Source organism: Pygocentrus nattereri, chromosome 20 (assembly GCF_015220715.1).
Source record: "Pygocentrus nattereri isolate fPygNat1 chromosome 20, fPygNat1.pri, whole genome shotgun sequence".
Taxonomy (NCBI): Eukaryota; Metazoa; Chordata; class Actinopteri; order Characiformes; family Serrasalmidae; genus Pygocentrus; species Pygocentrus nattereri.
In genome coordinates, this window is record NC_051230.1 from 10,685,069 (window position 1) to 10,707,808 (window position 22,740).

The 22,740-nt window shown below is 38.8% G+C and overlaps 1 protein-coding gene across 3 annotated transcripts in view; it reads right to left on the minus strand.

Moving 5' to 3' along the window:
- Positions 1-884: 884 nt before the first annotated feature.
- whrnb (whirlin b) overlaps positions 885-22,740 on the minus strand; it is a 125,446-nt gene continuing 103,590 nt past the window's right edge. For 2 of the 3 annotated variants that reach the window (XM_017691234.2, XM_017691235.2), the window contains exons 9-13: positions 21,779-21,853; positions 18,384-19,020; positions 16,118-16,299; positions 14,183-14,299; positions 885-5,730 (exon numbers count right to left, since the gene is read on the minus strand). In XM_017691234.2, coding sequence (XP_017546723.1) covers positions 5,548-5,730; positions 14,183-14,299; positions 16,118-16,299; positions 18,384-19,020; positions 21,779-21,853 — 1,194 coding nt within the window. In that variant the 3' untranslated portion in view covers positions 885-5,547. The remainder of the gene's footprint in view (positions 5,731-14,182; positions 14,300-16,117; positions 16,300-18,383; positions 19,021-21,778; positions 21,854-22,740) is intronic. The other variant, XR_005129252.1, reaches the window with a different exon arrangement.

Sequence of the window (22,740 nt, forward strand, 5' to 3'; positions counted from 1 at the left end):
AAGGCAGGCGAGCAAATCCATCCATCCATTTTCTAAGCCGCTTCTCCGTCAGGGTCGCGGGGGGGGGGGGTGCTGGAGCCTATCCCAGCAGTCTTCGGGCGGAAGGCAGGATACACCCTGGACAGATTGGACTGTGGGAGGAAACCCACGGAGACACGGGGAGAACATGCAAACTCCACACAGAGAGGACCCTGGTTGCCCGGCCGGGGAATCGAACCCAGGCCCTCCTTGCTGTGAGGACCCACCACGCCACCGTGCTGCCCAGACAAGCAAATACTTTTCGCAATATAATGTAGCCATAGAAGAGCTGATGTCGGACTGAGGAATAGGGAGGAGATGGGTTTGCGAAGGGGATTGTGAACCCTTCATCACAGGAACAGAGGGTGAGGATGTGAATTTATAGGGTGTTAGAGCGAAAGAAGGAGGGGTTTCAGGCATGTTCCTCCCCCAACCTTCAGTTATTACATAACTACATTTAAAGCCAAAGTTGTCTTGTTTAGTTACAGCAAGTAACTATTATTATTAACAGTCCTCCCCTTTTCTCCTTATATTATTTAATCCTTATATTATTATTACTTATATTTATTACTTACTTATATTTATAACATGCAGACTAGGAATTTTAGTTACACTATGGAGATGAAAAAAATGCTTCAAAATTGGATCTTTAAACTGCATATTTAAAATATTCCAGTATTTCATATTATTCATTTGTATTTTAAAATTGACTATGATATATATATATATATATATATATTTGTTTACCCAGTTTTGTTTTTATTGATGTATGCATGCTGTAGCCTCCTGACAGGGACAGCCTTAGCTCAGTGATCCCAGCTGCTGCTTTATATCTTTTTATAAAGAAGCAGATACAAAGCCTGTTACTTATTTAATAACTTTAATTCATGTTTGAAAAGTGCCATGAATCATAAATATTTCAAGCAACAATAGCAAAATACTAAACCAGCCTCTAATTGTGCACTCAGTACTATATTGCTTTGCCAGATCAACTTAAACTCATTGCTCCTAAAGCCTGATCAGTTATGATACCATTTCAATCCCACAAACTGCCTTAATAGCTCTTAGACATCTGCAAAAAAAAAAAACAAAACATGGTCATCTATTGTGTAGATTGCAAAGTGTTAACACAGCAAAATCCATTGCTGAATGAACACTGATCCAAATGACCACAGAGTGAATTCCACAGTGGACATTCTGCTGTGAAAGATGAGACAGACCTACCCTATTAGATAAGGTTTCAATTACATACACATATAAGGAACTTTATGTAAGTGATAGTCATTGAAATCATGATATATCTGCATATTTACATAAAAAACACAATAATAGATAAATAAAGTTGATATGTACAGCTTTATATATTCATATGTACAATAATGCTCTGCATGTTGTATAGGACTATTTCTTTAGGGATATGACATGCAGTTATACAAACAAAAATAAAAAGCATATATGACTGAGTTACACATCTGATCTTCTCAAAAATACTGATATATAAACTTTTCAATAATCCTTTCATCCTATCATCTCACCACAGGTCACTCTAAAAATAGATCCATCATTGCTCCATTGCTTTGAGCATCACCACTTTGATATAGCAAGCCTTTGAGGCTACCCCGAAACAAAGTCATTGTTACAGATTAGAAACGATAGAGAGAGAAAGGACAAGAGGAAATGGAAGGGAAATGAGAAAGTCTGAAACTGCGAACCATCCGCTCAGCCCTGATTATAATGCTCTTCTCCAGTTAATCTCATTTAGACTGGTGGATAAACTGTTTGTGGCTTCATCTACACAGCAAAAAGTACTTTCTAGGACAGTAAAATCATCTTACACCACCTTAAAAGTCCTGGCAGAGGATTTAGCTTATTTTAGGAAATAATTCTTGATAGTATCAATAGTATCTTAGATGATTAGATACTTGGATGATCCACTGTAGATGCTTTTATGTAACATTCAACTAAATATCCATTAAATTCAACTGAACTTCAGCCTTTATTAAATCTAACTCTAACCCTAACTTCAAAGCAAAACCTACATCTACATCAAACCCTAACCATAATGTTGACAATCAACGGAACATCACCAGAAAGTTTGTTAATGATTTAGATGTCTGTAGATCATCTACAGAGGACCATCCAAATAACATGTCCAACTTGTGTAAAAAGAGGTTGAATATTTTTATGATATAATCTTATCATGAGAAATTGTAGACATATTGATTAGACTTAAGATAATTTCACTTGCCGCTGTATCATTTTTATCGGTGTAATTCCTCTGTTTCTGCAGCTTTCCTCTTTGTGGTCCAAAAAAAAAAAAAAAAAAAAAGAATCTTTGAAAAATCTCAACTCTGGCACTTGCAGCTTGGCAGGGATGTAAACATCTTCAGAATAAATTAAATCTATGTCAAAACAACACAATACTCTTTCCTATTGCAATCTACAGTTATTTTGCTTGTGGGCAATGCAATACTGCAGAAGTCAGAAACAGCCATTTCATTTACATACATTCAGTCAAAACAGCCGCCAAGTAGTTATTCATTTTTAAGCTTCAGGAAAAAAGTAGAAAATATAATATATATTTTAAATATATATTATCAATTTGTGTCTTCTAAGCACTAACTTTGCAAAATTATAATATTCTTAACTTTTTTTCCTGAGTAATTTTGGAGGTTTTTCTGTTGGTTTGTTTATCATGAAGCATGCAAAGCATAACTGGGATATTCAAATTAGGTAAATAGTTAAAAACTGATGCATAATTTTTGCACAGCAGGCAATATATTTACCTATTTATAGACATATATTACACAAAGGCCTCAACAAATAAATATATTTTCTCTAACTCTAAGTGTGTCCCTTTACCTTCATTACAGCTTTCATTCTTTTCAGGAGACTTGCTTTCAGTTTTTTAAAGAAATTTGGGAATATTTTTCCACCCCTCCAAATTTCAGTCTTAGAAGTTAGTTGCAATTTCGATTTATTACATTCCAAGTAATCCTGTATACAAGTGTAAATTCATCAGTCCATATAACTTCACATCTTAGATGTCCACCTCAAATTCTCAGCTTTTTGTTTCCTTTCATCAGTGAGGGCTTCTTAACAGCTGCAAACCCCTTCAGACTGGATTTTTTCAGATCTGAAGTAAGAGTGGAGCTTGATTTTCTCCCCTCTCTCAAAGACGAAAACTTTAAATGCTGTTTCTCTGGTGGGGACAGATTTAGTGGTCCTTTGACTTTCCCTTCATTCCTGAAGTGGATCTAATCTCTGTGAGACAGGTACGGTGTGTTGGGGAGGTTGCTTGTGGAACTGTTAGTGTGTCTTTGAGGGTTAACACAATATCAGTGACTCCTTTAGAAAGCTTTTGTTTGGGGGATACAGCTGTGCCTGGTTGGTTTCAAGACCAAAAGCACAGAAGAGTGGCAGTAGGCGCACAAAAAGTAAAGGGTGGACACATTAAATACTTGTCCACTTGTTTAGCTGTTGAGGTCTTGTGTAATTTTCTGTTATGTTTACATTTCCTGCTTTTTGCCAACGCTGAAAAATGAATAATGTACTTAATGACTGTTTTGACTGAAAATTGAATAAATGGAAGGCTAGTCTGTGGCTTTTATACAGCACTGAATGGTGGTGCCATCATAAGAAAACCTAAACAAAGAGGTAACTTTACTGGGGAATGAATACAACTTCCTAACTTTTATGCCCAATTAAGACATTTTATTCCTAGCAATTTTGGACTATTTCATCATGAAATGTACCCACCAGGTGTAAATAATAGCATTACAATGTTTTGATATGCCAGCAACAGTATACATTGTTTAACAAATTTCTCCGAATCCTATATTTTTAACAGATTGTAACTGCTGCAGTTACATGAATGACAGTGACCATCTGCATTACTAACAGACTTCCTGTAACTTAGACTTGTTTTGACCATTTAGACAGTAGCTGTGGTCCAAAGTGCTATAAACTCCTCACCATCTTTAAAAGATGGGACAGGGAGTGAAACATAGGGCGGTCCACCAGCCACTCAGACTTCTTGGTGATCACACTCAGACAAAGTGGATTTGCAGCACTTTCCGTTTGCTCACACAATCTATCTCTGGTCTGCACCAGGACGTCCTTGAGCATGAGGTGGAGAGGAGTCATGAGCGCCCTCAGTTTGCCGCCGTGTGTGCTCTGCCGTGAGACAGATTTTAATAGCCAGCATAAAACCCTGTACTTGTCCCATCACATTACCCTGCACCATAAACACTTGCAGCCTGGATGTGGAATGTGAACCCCCTGTGGGACATACATCAGCTTCTAGAGGGAAAGCAGCACGGGATGAGTGCTGGTTGATTGATGCAAGGGAACGCAAGACATCCACTGTCATTACTCCAACCCTAAAGAGTTGGTATAACAAGCTGTTCCGACATGTGGAAAGTTTTGTGATCAGGTAAGTTGAAGGACAGTTTTGATGTAAACCGCTTTTGATTCCAGCTGGGGCTCGCTGTATCTCCCTTCATTCAAGCTGAATCTCCATTCATTCAAGTTCAATAAAGTGCAGTGTCTCTTCAGCTCACAAACCTTTGAGGATGAGTTGTTACTTTTCAGTTCACCATGTGGACGAGCCTCACTTAGCTGAATTTTAGAAATTGCCCCTGTAGCACCCTGTGGTGAACCAAGGCTACACATTTTGTCCTATGTACATCTTTCTTATGAGTATCACTGTGTCACTGTAGAATTTTAGTGGTTTTGGTTGTTGAAACAGGAATATTGTTACACAGGGGTATAAGCACCAGGGGGCCCTGATGAGTATGCAGTTTACTTGTTCATTATTACTTTTATGGCTGTCAGATAATTAAAATGATTTATTGTGATTCATCACATTATTCTGTGTAGTTAATTGTGAATTATTACATTTATTTGTTTAAATTTGACCCTAAACAAATAAGCTTAATCAGAAATAAGCTTAATCAGAATGTATTTATCACTCTCAATAATTACATATATCAAATGATATTGTCATATAATTACAAAAAATATTTTTCATGATCCCCTCTCAAGGAAAACTGTAACTTTCGCTTGTTGATGACAATAATATGACTGGGGTGGGTGGAATGCTGCTTCAGGCCCCCATATGTTTAGAATAGGCCCTGTTGCTATATGCAACCGGTTACCTCACTGAAACATGCCAAGCAAACCAGCAAGCTTAGTCAACTGTGGTAGTTAAGTGTCTTTGGCAGCAGTAGGCTACAATCAGAGTAGCTGGTGTAATAGTAGCCTTACTTTCATCCAACAATATGATGTCAGTTAAATGTGCAAGTGCATTAGCTTGTAAGTGTATTTCAATTACTTATTCCTGGGGTCAAAGGATGCAGTAATACCTACGATGGGAGAGATGTACGTAGGACAGAACGTATCAGCTTTGGAACTTTTTTGTTTACCACAGGGTCGGACAGCATCGAGTTCATTTGGGTGTGCATCGTTACTACAAATGATGCATGACCTCAGACACCTGATGTCTATATTCTGCTTCTTTGTCATCATCTATAGGGCAATATTGAAGTCTGTAATCAAGAAGTCGATGTAATCCTTCTCTTTGGTCTTGAAGGCTTCGGCAATGAGGCGCGCAGCGTCTCGATGCTCCATGCCTTTGAGGGACACACCATTCACCTCCAGGATCACCTGCCCCACCCGCAACTGTCCACTGAGGTGTGCTGAGCCACCCTTCTGAGAAAGAGAGAGAGAAAGAGAGAGAGAAGGAATGAGAGACATAAAGAAAGAGTGAGAGACTGCAGCACTGAAATGCATCAGAGAAATTTGAAGCTTTGAAGAATAGGCAAGAAGCCCAAGAACAAACAAGCTGCAACATTTATCAAAAGTGTGTGAGAGAGGAGAGAGGGGGAAGAAAAATGAATGCTCCCCTGGCCTTATTTGGCACTTTGTATTGAGAAGTCATTAGCTACCCTTCTGTCAAGATAGATAAACAGCACAGAAGAGAGGGAGAGACAGAGAGAGAGAGAGAGAGAAAGAGAGAGAGAGAAAGAGAGAGAGAGAGAGAAAGAGAGAGAGAGAGAGAGAGAGAGAGAGTGCTAGCTGGCTTTTGTCTGTCTCTCAGACAGATGGGCCAGTCCTGACAGCTTCATGCCTGCACCTCTGTCCTCTCATCAGCCCCCATTAGCGTTGAGACCTCATCCATAACCACAGCAAAAACAACCACAGTCCCCAACTCCCATATTGCTAGGTGATATGACACCATCGCTTGTTAAGTATCTAGTTGAATAAATACTTTGAGAACAATTTTATTTATTAATGTATCATATCAATTTAAAGTAAACATTAAACACAGATGCTAAGTGTAGAAAACTGTTGAAAACCAAGTGCAGTTTAACAGGGGTGTTAAACTCTGGTCCAGGTGGGTTGGTAATTACCCTACTCAAAGAATCCCACTAAACCAGGCAATTAGGATAGAATTAAATCAGGTGTGTTTGAGCCGGAAAATGACTGTGCTGTGCTGGACACCAGTTTTCCAGGACCAGAATTGAATACCTTTGCTCTACATACTGTCAAAAAAAGGTAAGTCTTCAAGACACAGTGAACGAACAGAGTGTGTGCACAGTTTATAATTCAGGGGGAAGCTCCCTCTGTCACTGAGAGGCAAGAATGCAAAAGCAGCAAGACTCCACTGTATGAGTCTGCTGAGATCTCAGGCAAGGACAAGACAAGAGCATAGAAGCTGAAGACCTGAGCTGACATGCAGTTTTGTAGTTCTGAGCCAAGAAGCAGTGTGAATGTATGGCCTTTGAAGTCTGGAAGGTGAGATGCTTTATATTTGGTTCCTGGTGCCACAGGGAGTCAATGATTGATATCAACAGAGGAGTCATCACATGAGAGAATGTCTGGATGGTATGGACCAGATGGACCAGATGAGACACAATATTTGGAATGTTTTGTAGAGGAAAAATCACATAAGGCGGATGGCTTGCCAAGAAAGAACTGTAAAAGTAGAACAGTCACTGCAGCTGGGAAAGGTTGTATACCTTTGTTGTGAAGTAAGAATCTGAAGGATGTGGCGCTCGATTTTATGCCATCAGAAAAATGAAGCTAGCAGTCAAGAACAACTGCAAAGTTTCTGGTCTTGCATGACAAATGGACAGTGAGGGCAAGATTGGTGATAGAAAGGTCTAGTGTTGGGGGTAGCTCTGCAGGTAGGTACATCTAGGTCTCCATCCTGTTTGAAATTTCAGATATCTTTGTGAAGTTTGAGAGGCAAGTGGAGGGAATAGGAAGTACAGCTGGGTGTCATCAGCACTAAAGTGGTAAGAGAAACCATGCAAGGCTATCAGTGATTCACTGTATCCAGACTGTTGTCAAGAAGGTTGTTCCTCTGAAGATAGGAAGGTACATAACTGGTCTGGCACTGTCCATTCCACTGCTTGGATAGAAGGTATGTGTCTCAAATAGTGCTGCAATTTGGAGATAAAAGAAAAGTAGATTGTTGACAGAAATTAGGAATGTTCAAATGGAACAGTTCCATTTGAACACCCTCAGTGAATGATTTGAGGGCTAGCAGAATCTGGCTCGAGTTTGGCACAGTGAATGCCTCCACCTTGGCTGAATGATTGAAGGACTTACAGATGTTGTTGACCTTCTGTTCTAACTAAATGATAATGTCATTTGCAATAACTTAAGATGCCAGAAGGGGAGCCAGCAATTCAGTAGAGAGGATTTTCATGGGTTTACAATGCAATCACTGTTTCTGAAATGAAAAAAATCTAACCTGTGACAGTAAAGACAGCAGAGCTTAAAAATATACCATTTCAGATCCAGTGAAAAAAAGTGTCTTTGTTGCATTCATCTATCCAATTTCAGAATGTCAAAGATCAAGTGACTGGAAGATAATGATCTTGACAGTTTGGAGATGAAAGCACAGAGTAAGTCCGGAGAAGAGGACAGGGCAAAGCAGGTGGGTAGAGATGAGATCAATATTGAAGAAAAAGTGGATTGAAAAAATGGTTTAAGGTTCCTCCTGAAGGTAACTGTCAAAGATGAACGGGTAAAAGGAAACCTTAGGAGAGGTGGAAGAGAAAATGGTACAAAAAATGATCTGATCTAAAGTGGTTGGATAGAGCAGAGTTCCTTGTAAAGATGATGTTTAGAATGTTTCTAGATCAAAGGTTGGTGTCAACATGTTTGTTCAAGGTCAGAGGACTTGAGATGGCGGGTGACTGAAATCTTGTAAGATTGAGGTTGCCAAGCAAGATCAAAGAATAGCTATCTTCAGAAAATGAACTAAGAACTCAATTAAGATCTTTGGTGAAGTTGCAGAGGGGGCTGGAAGGATGATAGATCAGTATGATATAAAGCAGGGGTGGGGATCTCCATTCCTGGAGGGCCAGATTCTAGTGGAGCGTGGCGCTTTTCTTTCTCAAATACATCTAATTCAACTCGGCAATAAATTACTGGGATTAGTATTTGCGTGAGATTGGAGAAATTAGTAAACTGCATTGAACTCCAGCCCTGATCTCCCCACCACTGGTGTAAAGTGTATGGTAACAGTATGGAATTCAAAGGAAGAGAATAAGGAAAAGAGAGAATGTGCATATAGCCTGATTTACAGCTTGGGTATTAACAGTTCCAGAGGCCTCTAGCTACTACGGGTTCCACGCAAATGGACATAGCAGGTGAGTTGAACTGAGTGGTATTCCATCTCTACAAAGACTATAGCCTGTAATGTAAAGTAGAACAGACAGGGATCTTACAGAAGGCTATATCTGTGACAGATTGAGTTAGAGCAAGACTGAGAAAGAGGAGCAAACAAGAAGAATATATAATCCTTTTCCAATGTCTTACTTTAGAAGGTTCTTGCACAGAGACTCCTTTGTTTCAGTGTGATCAAGTGATGGTTCAGAGTGGATGAGAAAGAAGAGGCTGCTTCTAAATGAAAGAAATATTACCATTGCTAAGTAGTTACCACCTGTGGGAACTGATATGTTGGTGAAAGGTCACCTCACCCACAGCAATCAACCCTCATTAAAGAGAACTCATCTGAGTAAAGACAGATACTCGGCCAAGGCTGCTAACCTCCACCACGGTTTGAGAATTTGCCAGTCAAAAATAATACACATGGGTAAAATGTTAAGCTACAAAAATGCTAAAACCAAGCTGTATCTAGAAGTAAGAACTGAACTGACCTGTAACTAACAGCTAATCGAATTACTTTGAACACTCCTGACCACTAAGCCTGAACTTTCTATTTAGTTAAATATTTTGCACTGTTCTTTCCAAACAAACTGAGGCACCCAGCAAATTCCATTCACTGCAGTAAATTTATTATTTTTATATGTCCAAAAGTTTGTAGACACCTGCTCATGGGTATTATTAAGGAATCTGCCCCCCTATTGCTGCAGTAACAGCCTAAATTTTCTCAGAAGGCTTAACCTTAAATGTTGGAACATTGCTGTGAGGATTTGACTGCATTCAGCCACAAGAGCATTACTGAAGTCAGGCACTGATGTTGCATGATTCATTCTGGATCACATAAACTAATCCCAAAGGTACTGGATGGAGCTCTTTCATTCCAGAGAATGTAGTTCACCTGCTCCACTCTAGGTGACCTTAGGCTTGGATGCAGCTTCTCCAGGAAATTCATTTTATTGGCAATACCCTCTCTGGAGATTACACAAGCTGTATGTACACAATTGAATGCCTGTGTCAGCAATAGGGGCGCTAATTAGTCTGGATACATTTAGTGTACTTGCTTAAAAAAATAAATCGGCATCAAACAGATTTGAACATTAATTAATATTTGATGATGTATTTCTAGTACTCCAGAAAAGCAGAAGGTGGGCTATTGTGCAACTGTAAAATATCTACACTCCTGGCAAAAAAATGGCTAAAATATAATGATTTTTATAGTTGGTTTTGGTCAAAGCTCAGATTTAAACACCAAAGGAAACATGTGGCCTCACGTTAGACACAAATTAGCTCAATAATGTTTTTAAGCTGTTTGAAGTCATCAGTGCTGAGAGGTAAAATCCTGACTCTTCTTTCTACAAAAGGTTGTTTGCAAAGGTACACACACAAAAATGTCAAATTTAAAGAAAAAGAGAAAGCTCTGCCATACTAAGTTACTTTATCTACTTTTTTTATGAATTGTTGCTAAGATTATTAAAATGTTATTGTTTGGGCTTATAAATTGTATTATTGTTACTACATTTGTAAATAGAGTTGCTTGTCAAGGAAAAAAAAATGTTCCACTGGAATCACATCAGATCACTACGCAGCCTTACAGAAAATCTAGGCCCAAGCCCAAAATCAAGCAAACCAAGGTTGGCAGTGGCAAAAGGGAAGCCCATAGTCCTCTGGTCAACACCAGACAGCAAAACAACACAACAAGAGCTAAATAAACAAAGAATCAGCTTGTAACTGGACAGATATATTTATTTTTACCAATGACTACTGTTTGAGGCTTATCAGAGTAAGAGATGATAACCATATCTATGCAAACCAATGACTACTGTTAAAAGCATATCACAATGAATGCTGTGACATTTAGGCACAAGGCAGCGCTCAAACATTATAGATGAGAAGATCGGGTTCTATAGCTGAACTGACATCTATCTATCGATTCCACCATGAGAGCAGCTACCTGGTCGCTGAAATCAAGTCACTGATCAAGTGTCCAAGATTTAACAGGACTGAGGTGGCAACTGTATTTGTGAGTGTTACATGTCTCTATAATGATGATCCAGGTTGATTTAGTTTCTATATTACTACATTTTATAAATGTTTATGTATCAGCATTAGAAGGTGTGCATGTGAAAATATCGGAAAACAACATTTTCCCCATTAGCCCACAATTCCCATATCAGTGCATCCCTATTTTTGTTAACTAAAAATGTGTGATAACTTGATGTTGTGTGATAACTCCTCAGTGAGAGCTGAATCACGCTGGTCTCATTCTGCTAATGGGAACTTCATGGTTTTGTCTTCTCTGCTTTGGCCTGTCAAACTGGGCATACTGAAGTGACAGATTAGCTCATCTGGGTAGATGATTCTACACTGTCAAACTCCACTCAGTCTCTTCAGGTGAAGAGGTCTCTGCAGCAGCAGTAGTGGGATGACATTAATATAACCTTAATAAAGGTTTAATGACAAATCAAACGCAATTTTCAGCGGTCTAATAATGAACAGGAGGTCTCATAATGAACAAATAGATTGAATGAGGGCAGCAGACAGCGCTAAAAAGATCTGAAAGTAGCTGCTAAGTACAAATTTCCCAGTCGTAAAGAAAACATTCAATACAGTTAATACAGGCCAAATCATTCTCACTGCAAGGACAAGGATGAATTACACAATTCGCTGTCCTTCACTACTCATCCGTCTATGGCCTTGTTTCTGAACATGTGACTAGCCACAGCCTGAATAAATAATTCAGTGTTCCAGGGTTGTAATAGCCAGAGTGAGGGCCTTACCTTCCAAAATGTGTTATGACTGAACCTGCCTGCACATTTTTTTATTATTACTGAATTAATAATTTATAAACTATTTAAACCCTGTTAGAGCAAAATATTAAAAATTTATAAACTATTTAAACCCTGTTAGAGCAAAATATTTACTGTGCTGAACATTGCACAGCTGATATGGCCACATACTTTCCTAAAGCTAGTTAACTTTTATTTATTTATTTATTTATTGCACATTTTCTGTGTACCTTTTAATCATTTTCTGAAATCCAGGTTTGAAAACTTTTACTTATTTCCCTTTGACTCTCCCCTTCCATATGTATGTGGAACAGCCGTTAATATATAATACTGCATTTTATACTTAATCTCCTAAGACATATCGACTGAAAAACTAACAGCTTGGTCTTAAAGGCAGTTTTGACTGTGATTTAAATCACTGTGAATATTCACACATTCAAGTCAAATTTCCCATACTGTCAATGGGGTCAATTTTGACATAAGACACATAAGTGGGAGAGTAAGAGTCTTTATCAAGCCGCAGTCAGGCTCTGTGGAGTGCTCTAATCAGTAAAACGCATTTCGAGAGCTTCTAATTGGGTTCTGCAGTCAACTTGGCACTGATGAAACTCAGAGCAATCAGCAAGCGGGTCATTGTGATGGAAATCTCTTGCACTGCAGGCAACTCAAAGATGTTGGCATATTGGAAAAACAGTGGATACTTGGATACCTCACTTCTGTTCAACAACTTAAAATCTATGGTACACTGTTAAAAATAAAGGTTCTGTGCAGGTACATTTTTTATTCTTCAAGGTACAAACAACGTAAATACCCTCAAAGGTACAACCCGTGTTTTAAGGTCCAATTGTGCACCTTGAATAAGTTTTTCCAGCTGTAATGTATGTATTTGTGCCTTTATATAGCAATGTTTTAAAATAGAACAATGAACTATAAAAGCCTGGAGACGAGGCGGGGTGTGTTGAGCCAATACAACTTAGAAAATATCATTTCAGTGGATTATGGTACAATTATGTTCCTTGACTAAAGGTACTGAGATGTGCCCTTGAGGGCACCACCCCAGTGACAAGAGGGACACTTCCCCAGAGACAATTTACTACCTTTATTTCTGAAAATATCCACTATTGCTGTCACAAGAAAAGCTTGGATAAATGATAACCTTATATGAGAAGGAACAAGTTTACTGCGAATGAATAGAACTATATTTCATCCAAAGCAGTTTTGGTCCATTTTTATTGCTCCATTCATTATGAAATGTTCATACAATGTACAGGGCAGGTGGCTTTTTTATAGCCACAATGTTTGTTGTGTATATATTATGCAGATTTCACATCTGTGCACCTGCTTTCTCTGGTTAACTGGCTCAAGCTCATGTGCTTATTTCTGAAAGCAGACACATCTGAGTGCAAAGCTGCTTTGCACCATAGCAAAAGACTCTCCTCTATGCGTACAATAAATTCAAAGGAGACAAAACAAGCCTGTGTGCACACACACTTTGTGTGTTATTTGCATAAGCATGCCCTGAATCCACAATGTGCTAATGCACTTCTTTACCATGCCCAAGCAGAGTCAAAAGGTCAGGCATGAGATAGACGGCATAAACTAAATTGTATTCTCAGCAAATCAAAACCCAGAGAAAGATCCTTAAAGAAACAGCCAAAGCCAGCTTCACTGCCCTGTCATGACATTATTAGCTTCAAAGGTCCTTGAGGTAAAGTTACTATTAAATCAGTTAGAAACCCATAGGACAAATGAGTTGCAGGCTATTAGTTGTATGACTAATTGAGTAACTGGCAGTTAGATGAGCAATAATGCAGTTCCACTGACCTGGCAAGCTTAAGCGGGCATGAGGAAAGCGGTTTTTAAAAGAGATCTTAATTTCTCTTGTTTCTGTTCCAGTTGAGCCTGGCCATCTGATGGTTTGTTAAACAGATGCGCTTGCCTCATTAGTTGTGCCTCAGTATTTAAAAGCAGCTGTGTATGAAAACAGTGCTCTTACTTAAGCTTCTTCCCCACTTGTCTAATTAACAACAAAAACAATTAGGAAATTATAGAATCAACCATTCACGTTTACAAAGGTTGAGACTATTGGTTGGGAATGGATGGGACTGTTAGTTAGGAATGGTTGGGACCATTGGTTGGGAATGGTGATGAACTCTTGATTGGGATTGGTTGGAACCATTGGGAGCATGAATTACAATGGGTTATACCGATGTTGTGAGGTGTCATTCTAGGCCTTCTGGAAGTTCTGGAAGTCCTGACTGTGAATACGCGTTGCAGCCTTACCAGTAGGTTTATGTTAGATGTAAAAAAAATAAATAAATAGTGGTCATCAGTGGCAGTTCTATGTCTTTCCTGAAGGAGTCACAGTAAAACCGCTCCAAAGTATGAATATTAATATCTATTTCCAGCTTAAAATAAAACATGAAATGTCTTTTACAAGCTACATCTGTGTTTAATCTAGAATCATCAAAAATTGTTCATGTGCATGGACATTAGTTCAACACTAACATACTAGAATCCAATAAGAGTGCAAGCACGATTTAACTTTATCGTAGGGGTGTTTTGCCACTTATGGCCCAAAATGAAGACCTAGCTCTAATAGCCACAGGTCAGCACTGCAAAGTAATTCATTAAACAATGTTCGTGTTCGTTCCTTCTCATATTGTTTGGTGTTTTGGGGCATTGATGATGCTCACCTGTATGGTGACAATGCGTGGCAGAGGCTGTCTGGTGTTTGCACCTCCTTCCACTGCGATTCCCAGCGTATTGGCACTCTTGGACACCCGTACAAGTGTAGGCTCAGGTACACCTGTCTGTGGAGAGAGAGAGTGAGATAGAGACAAGAGTATGCAGCATGAATTCAGGGGATTGAATACCCTCCAAATTCCCTCCTTCCACTCTGGCTTTGATCATCAGTTTGATCCTGAGAGACCTGAGATGATCCAAGCTCGACTGCGGTGCTATTGCAATGCACGGCTTTTAATTAAGAGCAGAATGGCAGAATGATGGGGGTTAAGGTTGGAAAGCAGACTCTAGCAGACACCACCAGCCTGCAGACTGTCTGAAACCCTTTCTCCATGAAAGATTAACATTCCATGATGACAAATAGTTCCAGCAATTGGTCTCTATTGTTGCTGTATTAAAACCTAATGTCTGCTAAGTTGTTTGTCTCTATGATAAAAGTCATAGAACCCATTTGGTACTATATAGAACCCTTTTTACTAAGAGTATTCTTAAGTTCCAGACCACAGCAACAGAACAAACATGAATAAACAAAAACGGTTTGAATGATGGGAGAATCTAGAAAGTTCTCTACACATTCACTCTGGGTCCTTTAACTTGTAAGCATTACAATGTCCATTTTTGTTGAACAATGTATAGTCTGAATGATGTGGCCTTAAAGGGGAACTCCAGTGATTTTTCAAAGTTTCTGCATAATTTAATTATTGAGAGGCAAACAAAGTCATTCAGAGTGATTTGGTGTGAAATGGCTCACTGCAGAGAAACTTGCTGGCTCAGATTTCTTGACAGTGGTGATAGGAACCAGGGGTTGCACTGCCTGCAACGCAAATCTAGGTTAACCTATGTGTGTCACCAGCGTTTAAAAGTAAAATAGCGGTAAAATTGAAAAAGTACATTTTCTTTGAGGACTATTTTGCCTTACAACACCCTGCGTGTACCTTTCCACCATGAATACATTTTTAAAAAGATGTGTAAGGCCAAAACCAGAAACATAAAACCATGTCTCAGACATTATACAGCAAATTCATAACCATTTGCTGTAATAGATTTCGGTGTGAGAGCTTTTAGGTGCATTAAACTCTTCAGATATCTGGTTCTTATCACCACCACTGAAAACAGTTCTGAGTGTCTATGTTTCTCTAGAATGGAGCATTTCACATCCACCCACTCTGAATGACTTTGTTTCATTACCTTTTCATTAACCAGACATTTTCAAATTTAGTAATGTTTAATAATTTTGTTCAATGTACCCATTTAATTAACCAGAAGTTTTCAAATCTTTGGTGGAATTCCCCTTCAACTTTAATATATGTTAATGTAACAATTTTATTTCCCTATATCTTGCTTAGCCCTGCGATGGACTGGTGACCTGTCCAGGGTGTATCCTGCCTTCCACCCGATGACCGCTGGGATAGGCTCCAGCACCCCCCACCGCAACCCTGAGGGAGAAGCGGCTTAGAAAATGTGTGTGTTTGTGAGTATATCTTGCTTAATTTTGTACTATTTTATTGGTCCATTTGTCATGACATGTTCACACAATATAAGGCCAGTTGTTTACATATTGTGTAAAAAAAAGTAAACAACAAAATAGGATGTAGGGGATTTTGATATTACAGTGACAAATATGCTGGCAATTGTTGCTTAGTTACAAGTTGAAATGATACTTTAAATAAATGTGGTCAAGGTAACCGTGGGCAATCACAGAATGCCTCTCATCCAATCACACTGCAACATGAATAATGTGATATTGCATGTTCTCCTTCTTTCTTAATGCAACACCAAGAAACAAGCATTATAACCTCCGATGTTATATCTAGGAAAAGAGTCAAACAATGCCCTAAAGAAATCCTGCTCTGTATTTCTCGCCTTTTGGAGGCCCTGAACCTCACCTGCTGACTAGGAACCTGTGCAGGTCCCTCGGCCCCCCGTGGGTCCCCTGAGGCCTGCTGAGGGGAAGGCTTTCCAGGTCTGGGACTGCTGTCCTTACTTAACCCCCCTGCCTCCGCAATGTCCACGCCACTGTCCTCACTCAGGGTCTGTCCACTGTCGGACAGCTGAGAGAGGGTGGCGCCTGAAAACACACATACATTTACACATATATATAAATACATACGCATTAGTAGTGATGGTACCCATCTGATAGCAGATATGCTGGATCAGATGTCACAGGGAACAAAAAGAATGAATCTGATCCAATTCTTGGGGCAGTCGTGGGCTGGAGGTTAGGGATCTGCCCCTGTAACCAGAAGGTTGCCGGTTCAATCCCCAGGACCGACAGTCCATGACTGAGGTGTCCTTGAGCAAGACACCTAACCCCCAACTGCTCCCCGGGCGCCGTGGATAGGGCTGCCCACCGCTCCGGGCAAGTGTGCTCACTGTCCCCTAGTGTGTGTGTTCACTAGTGTGTATGTGGTGTTTCACTTCATGGATGGGTTAAATGCAGAGGTGGAATTTCCCTGTTTGTGGGATCAAAAAAAGTATCACTTATCTGTGACAAATCTAGCCTGAGAAAGTAGCCGCACACATGTTTGCGTAGTTTTTAACTACTTTTAGACGCTCGTCTTAAAGGGGAACTCTACTGATTAAAAAACAAACAAAACATCTGCATAATGTAATTGCTGGTATAAACAAAGTCACTCATATTTGTGTGATTTGAGATGATCCATGGCAGAGAAACTTACTCAGTCAGAATTGTTCAGAGTGATGGTGACAGGATCTGAAGTGTTTAATGGTTCCAAAGATTCCCTCACAAAAAGTGTTACATGACATTTCCCATTGAAATTTGAAAATATGAAGTTTTTGCGTCAGGTTGTGTTTTTTTTCCAGATTTACCATTATTTTAACATTACTAACATGACATATTGATGTTGCTGGAACAAACAGTTGTATCTCCACAATAAAACCTTTACAGGAGACAGAAAAAACATACTTTACTTTTAATATAAGTCAATGGAACTGGTCAAAAACTGAAAAATGTCATAAGTACAACATTTTGTTCCAACAGCAGGAATATTTAAAAGATCTGTAGACCCGTTAATTTCACAGTCAGTTTCTATAGGAAATAAAAATAAAATAAAAATATAATGGCAACATTTACACTGTAGACAATGTGATCCTTGGTTCATATTACCAAACTTCCACTTCAAGTGAAGATCATCGATGGAAGACAGCTCGGTTTAAAACATAGTAGGTATTAAACAAACCCTATCAGATCCGTATCGGCTGACAATCCAGGTTTAAATGACTGTATTGGCATCAGAAAAGAAAAAGGGTCTTGTGACATTTCTCTATACATTAACATTCACTGTATGTTTTCAAGTGCAGAGATCAAGTAACAGAGATAATACAGTAGTTGTAGGTGTAGTGAAAGCTTATAAAGTAGGTTAAACCCCTCCGGCTTCAAAGACATGAAAGCAAAATCCCACTATATACGCCCACATGCATATTAATATAGACACAAATCTATGAACACACAAACATAAATAAAGAAATGAATCAATGCACACACTTAAAAGAGTAAAGCTGTCCTCTTTTTCTTACACTTTGACTCTGGTGGGGCCAATTGGACACTGGTAATCAAAAGGCCACAAACCAAAGAATGTTGTTTGTGATATCCTAGTAGTGAACTTCTTAGAACCCCAAATTAAACCTGCTGTTAGAAATAAAGATACTCTGCAGGTACATTTTTCATTTATCAAGGTACAAACATTGTAAATGTACCCTCAAAGGTGGTTTTAAGGTCCAACTGTGAACCTAAACTAAGTTTTGCCAGGTAAAAAGTACATATTTGTACCTGTTCATAACCTAATGTTTTAAGACAGAACAATAAAATAAAAAGCCTGGATGTGAGACGGGGTGTGTGGAGAAAATATTATTTCAATGGATTATAGTGATTATGGACCCAAATCATGAAAAAACAAACTTTTTTTTAATAACATAAACCTAGCTCTTGCAAGCCATGCTGCAAAAATAGCCAAATCAGAAAAGAATTTGTTTACATTACATCATTTAAAGACACAGCCTGTTTAATTTTAGGTTGGAAAATGGTAATAAACAAATGAATTATGAGTTTTCGGTTCCCATAAACATTAAGTGGCAAAAACAGAAATCCCATAAACATTAAGTGGCAGTAGAGGCATGTGAGGCTAATCTCACCTCGTAGTTGGGGTTGTGAGCGCTCTTCAGCTGCCTCTGGCTCTAGGTTGAGCCTGTGGGCCTGGGCAGAGCTGGGGCCAGGAGAGAGTGCAGGGCTTGAAGTCTCTGGCTTCTCCGGGCTGCACGGGGGTGGCGCAGGCATCAGCAGCGAGGGTGAGAGGGATGGAGACGAACGAGGAGATAGGCTGGGGGTTGGGGTGCCGGCCCGAGACTGGCTGGGGGACTCCGGGTGTGGGGACAGCACAGCCGCCTGCCGACTCATCAGAAACTGGACCAGGTCTTTAGCTGGGGTGCCAACTGGAGGGCCAGCGTTGCGATGAGCGGAGCAAGGAGAGGAGTGATGGAGGGAGCAGGGGGGAGGAGAGGCGTGGATGGAGCAGGGTGAGGAGGTGTGGTGGATGGTGCATGGGGAGGTGTGGCCTGAACAGGGCGAGTGTGTGTGTGAGTGTACATGGTTCTGCGGGTGGTTTTCCTGGTGCATTCTGCAGGGGGTGGAAAAGAGCAGGTTGGTGTGGGACAGCTTAGACGAGGGCCGTTTAATCTGGCCCTTTGGACTACCATGTCTGATGGAGCCAGAAGCAGGGGGAGGAGGAGGTCTGAAATTAGGGGGTGACTCCGACGAAGACTGCACCTCATCCTGGAACAGTACAGAGGATAAGCACATATTATCTGAGGCTAATTCTGGAATGAGCAATTAAAGCCACTTTCAACTTTAATGCTTTACATTGCAGTTAGTTGTGCATTGCCATTCAAAAGTTTGTTGTTAAATTAGTAATCAATACAATAAAAATGTGATATTTATAATATATTATCATATCATAACAACAGTATAATTGATTATGAAAAAAATGGAGAAAAAAAAATCTGCAACCACGTTAGTTTTAAATAATATCCAAAAATATAAAAACAACTTGGCTGCAGATGTATAAAATGACTGTAATGTGCTAGAACTAGTCAATTGTCACCAAGTTAAGGTGGTTGTCACGATCGGCCCCTCCCAGTCCTGTCCATGTGCGTTTTTGTTTTGGATTTGTAACTCCGCCCCGATTGTTTTCACCTGTCTCTCGTTTTCCCTGTGTACTTAAGCTCTGAGTTTGCCGGTCTTTGTTTGTTGTATTGGCTTGGCTTGACGCCGTTTGGACCGTCTTTGTGGTTTGGTTTAGTTGTCTCCTATGTCTGTCCACCCACAACTCGATATCGATTATTGGAACCTGGTCTTGACTATGACCCTGGATTTGCCCCTAATAATCTCGCTTATCTCAGCATATGCGTCCGCCTCCTCGCTCAGCGTTACAGTGGTATTGTAGGTTTATTATTAAAATGTTAAAAAAAACACCATGTTTAATTTCTCTGTAGTGGATATATTAACTTTTTCACTTTTAATTTGTCTTTTGCTCACAACTGTATAGCACTGACTTGGTTATAACTGTGCTGTAGAGTCATTTTAGAGTAAAGTTAGCCTTCTAAATCTAACACATCTTTACATAGACTTTTTTCTTTACAACCTCTTACCTTTCTAATAATGATCTGAATTATGGGGAATTTAATAGTACTTTAGCACATTACAGTCATTTTATACATCTGCAGCCAAGTTGTTTTCATTGTATTGAATTTTTTAATATCACTTATATTGTTGGTGTATGATATGATATATTATAAATACTACCTGTTAATATTATTGATTAGTAACTTGGTAAGTTTGATGTCCCTGTAGCTACTGAACAATAAACCTTTATATCTAATTAGCCTGGGTTAATAACTGTTATTCAATAATAACTTTTACAGTGTGGAACTACACACCAACATGAAAACACTTATTTTGGGAACACAAAGCATTTTGGGAACAAGAATTTATAACAAGGTAAGAAAAGCAGCAAATATTTTTCAATAATAGACGAGTAATATCTTGACATAAAATAACTGTGAAGGGCTATTTGATCAGTGATTACTGCTTTTTACATTTAACACACTCTGGAGATTCATTTTACTATGAGTTCATTAAGAGTCACTATGAAATCATCTACAGGATGGATATCATACATTTCAGTGAATGTGCTGCTTGTATTATTAGAAATCATCTGTTGCAGCACTCAAGCCAACCTGCCAGCTGCACTGACTACTGACTGGGGCTTTAAAGGGACAATATAATTGCAGGAGGCCATAATAGCCTAAAGGAAAAAACATCCTGACATTTTACTGCTTTCAGGAGCGACATTTCATTTCAAAATGTCATCACATTATGAAATTAAGTCATGTAATTACTACTATCTGGTATCCATGATATCCATGTATGCTACACGTACACTAACAACAACAGGCCAATAACTGAATTATAAAAAAATAATTAATAAATGCCACAGCAAGTGATAAAGTTCGAAATACTTTATATAAATGAAAAGGGTTGAACTGCTTTAGACTCCTGATCCATTACTGTAAATAAAGAATCTCACTGTACCACAGACTGTAGTACTGAATATTAGTAAAATCACAGATACTACCATTATAGAGTGTTTGGATCTGTTTAGACAAGCAATGTATTACAGAATTACAGTACTGTAGATGTAGGCCTCCTGTTCCAGTTTCAGCAATGGCAATTAATCATCTAGACAGCAGAAAATGGAGCATCCATTGCTTTTATTTTTTTAAGAAGTCTGCTGGGGTATTTATGGGACCTCTAAAGATCAGTCTTAGAAGTTGGTTGCATTTTCTGCTTCTCACAATCCAAACAATCCCAAACACATTCAATGATGTTAAGCTTTACTGTTTATCTGATGGTGACAGTTGTTGTGGTCTACAAGGTCTTGCATGGTTGTTAGGAGTCCCATTTTCTCTGTATTATTTTTTGAACTCTTGTTTTGAAAGTTTTTTCATTAATTTTTCTCTGAATCTCTCCTTTCTTATGGAAGTTGATTGTCTTATATTTTATATCTAATCCATTAATAAATATATACATTAATAAATATTAAAAAGTGCACATGAATCAATGGTTGTTTGACTGGAAATTAAATAAATGAGGGTGGTCTCTTTAGCACAGTGTTGTACATTCAAACAAACTGAATGTATTTTCAGTTACAGTGCATCAGAAGAGGACAAGCTGGGGACCATCAAGTTGTTTTATTTCTAGATAGAGCATAATAATGAAGAACATGAAAGAACAAGAAACAAAACAAAGCTCAAACTGTATTACAATAGCAGTCATAGATAACTAGCATGATGCAACACAATGACAAACAGCATTTGTTTGCACAGTGTAGTATACTTAATTTGGTAAAATGGTGAAGGCAGGTGCTAAATCACTGATACCTCATTTAACTGTCTGTTTGATTCAGACTGAGTAGCAGTCAAACAACCACAACCATCAACGTTGTTTCTTCATCTTTCAGAGTAATACTCACCAAAGCTATATCTGGTAGGGAGTTCAGGGCCCCAGCAGGTCCTGCCACAACACCTCCATCTATCCTGGATTCATTCTACAAAAGCACAAAGCACAACCTTCAACTAAAGATTATATCATCAGGTTTCTTTTTTATCCAATACTGAGTACAAAGGACTGAGGACTGGCTGATACAACACATAGCATTTTGATACTAGTACCAATACCCATACAGGGGCCCTAGAACTATTTGAACATTTGTGGCCTACTTAAAAATGCATTTAAGTTCATTGTATTAGGAATTTAAACAATTCCAAGACCTTTGGATTGACACTGTTTGAGTAGATTTTTTTCAGATTTCTGCTTGCATCAAAATGATCTGTGCACTTCAAGTTGCTTTACAGTATCTTTAGTGCAGTCTAGTTGGGGTTCTTCTCAGTTCAGCTGATGTAGTGCTGCAAGTGTTTTCCTCTGACACAAATCAGTTTGGCAAACATGTTATGCACTTCCTTGAAGTTTTCCAATGATTAAAGTGCCCAAATACTTTTTGGGGTCACTATATTTTGACTTTTGTGTACATAAAATGAAAAATCTTTAGAATTTCTACAGTGAACACTAACAAATACAGACAACAATGAAAATACATGTCTTGCATTGATCTTAAATAAACTGTGCAGTCTAAGTTTGTATTGGCCTGTCTATAGACCTCTTACTGTGAGAATATACGCCTCAAGAAATAACAGCTATTTAAAGAACGTTACTATTACTGGTTCAATAAAACATTTGGTATGAATACTTTTATGTAAGCACCTCAAGAAGAAACACGTTGTCCGCCTCTGCACACTCAACAGTACAGTATCACATATAGAATCACATTGTATCAAAATACATTATTAGTAGCATTAGTATTTTATCATATTTTGTTGTTATATCATTGATAGTGTGTTAGCTTGTGGCTAATATATTAGCCTGTGGTTAGGATAT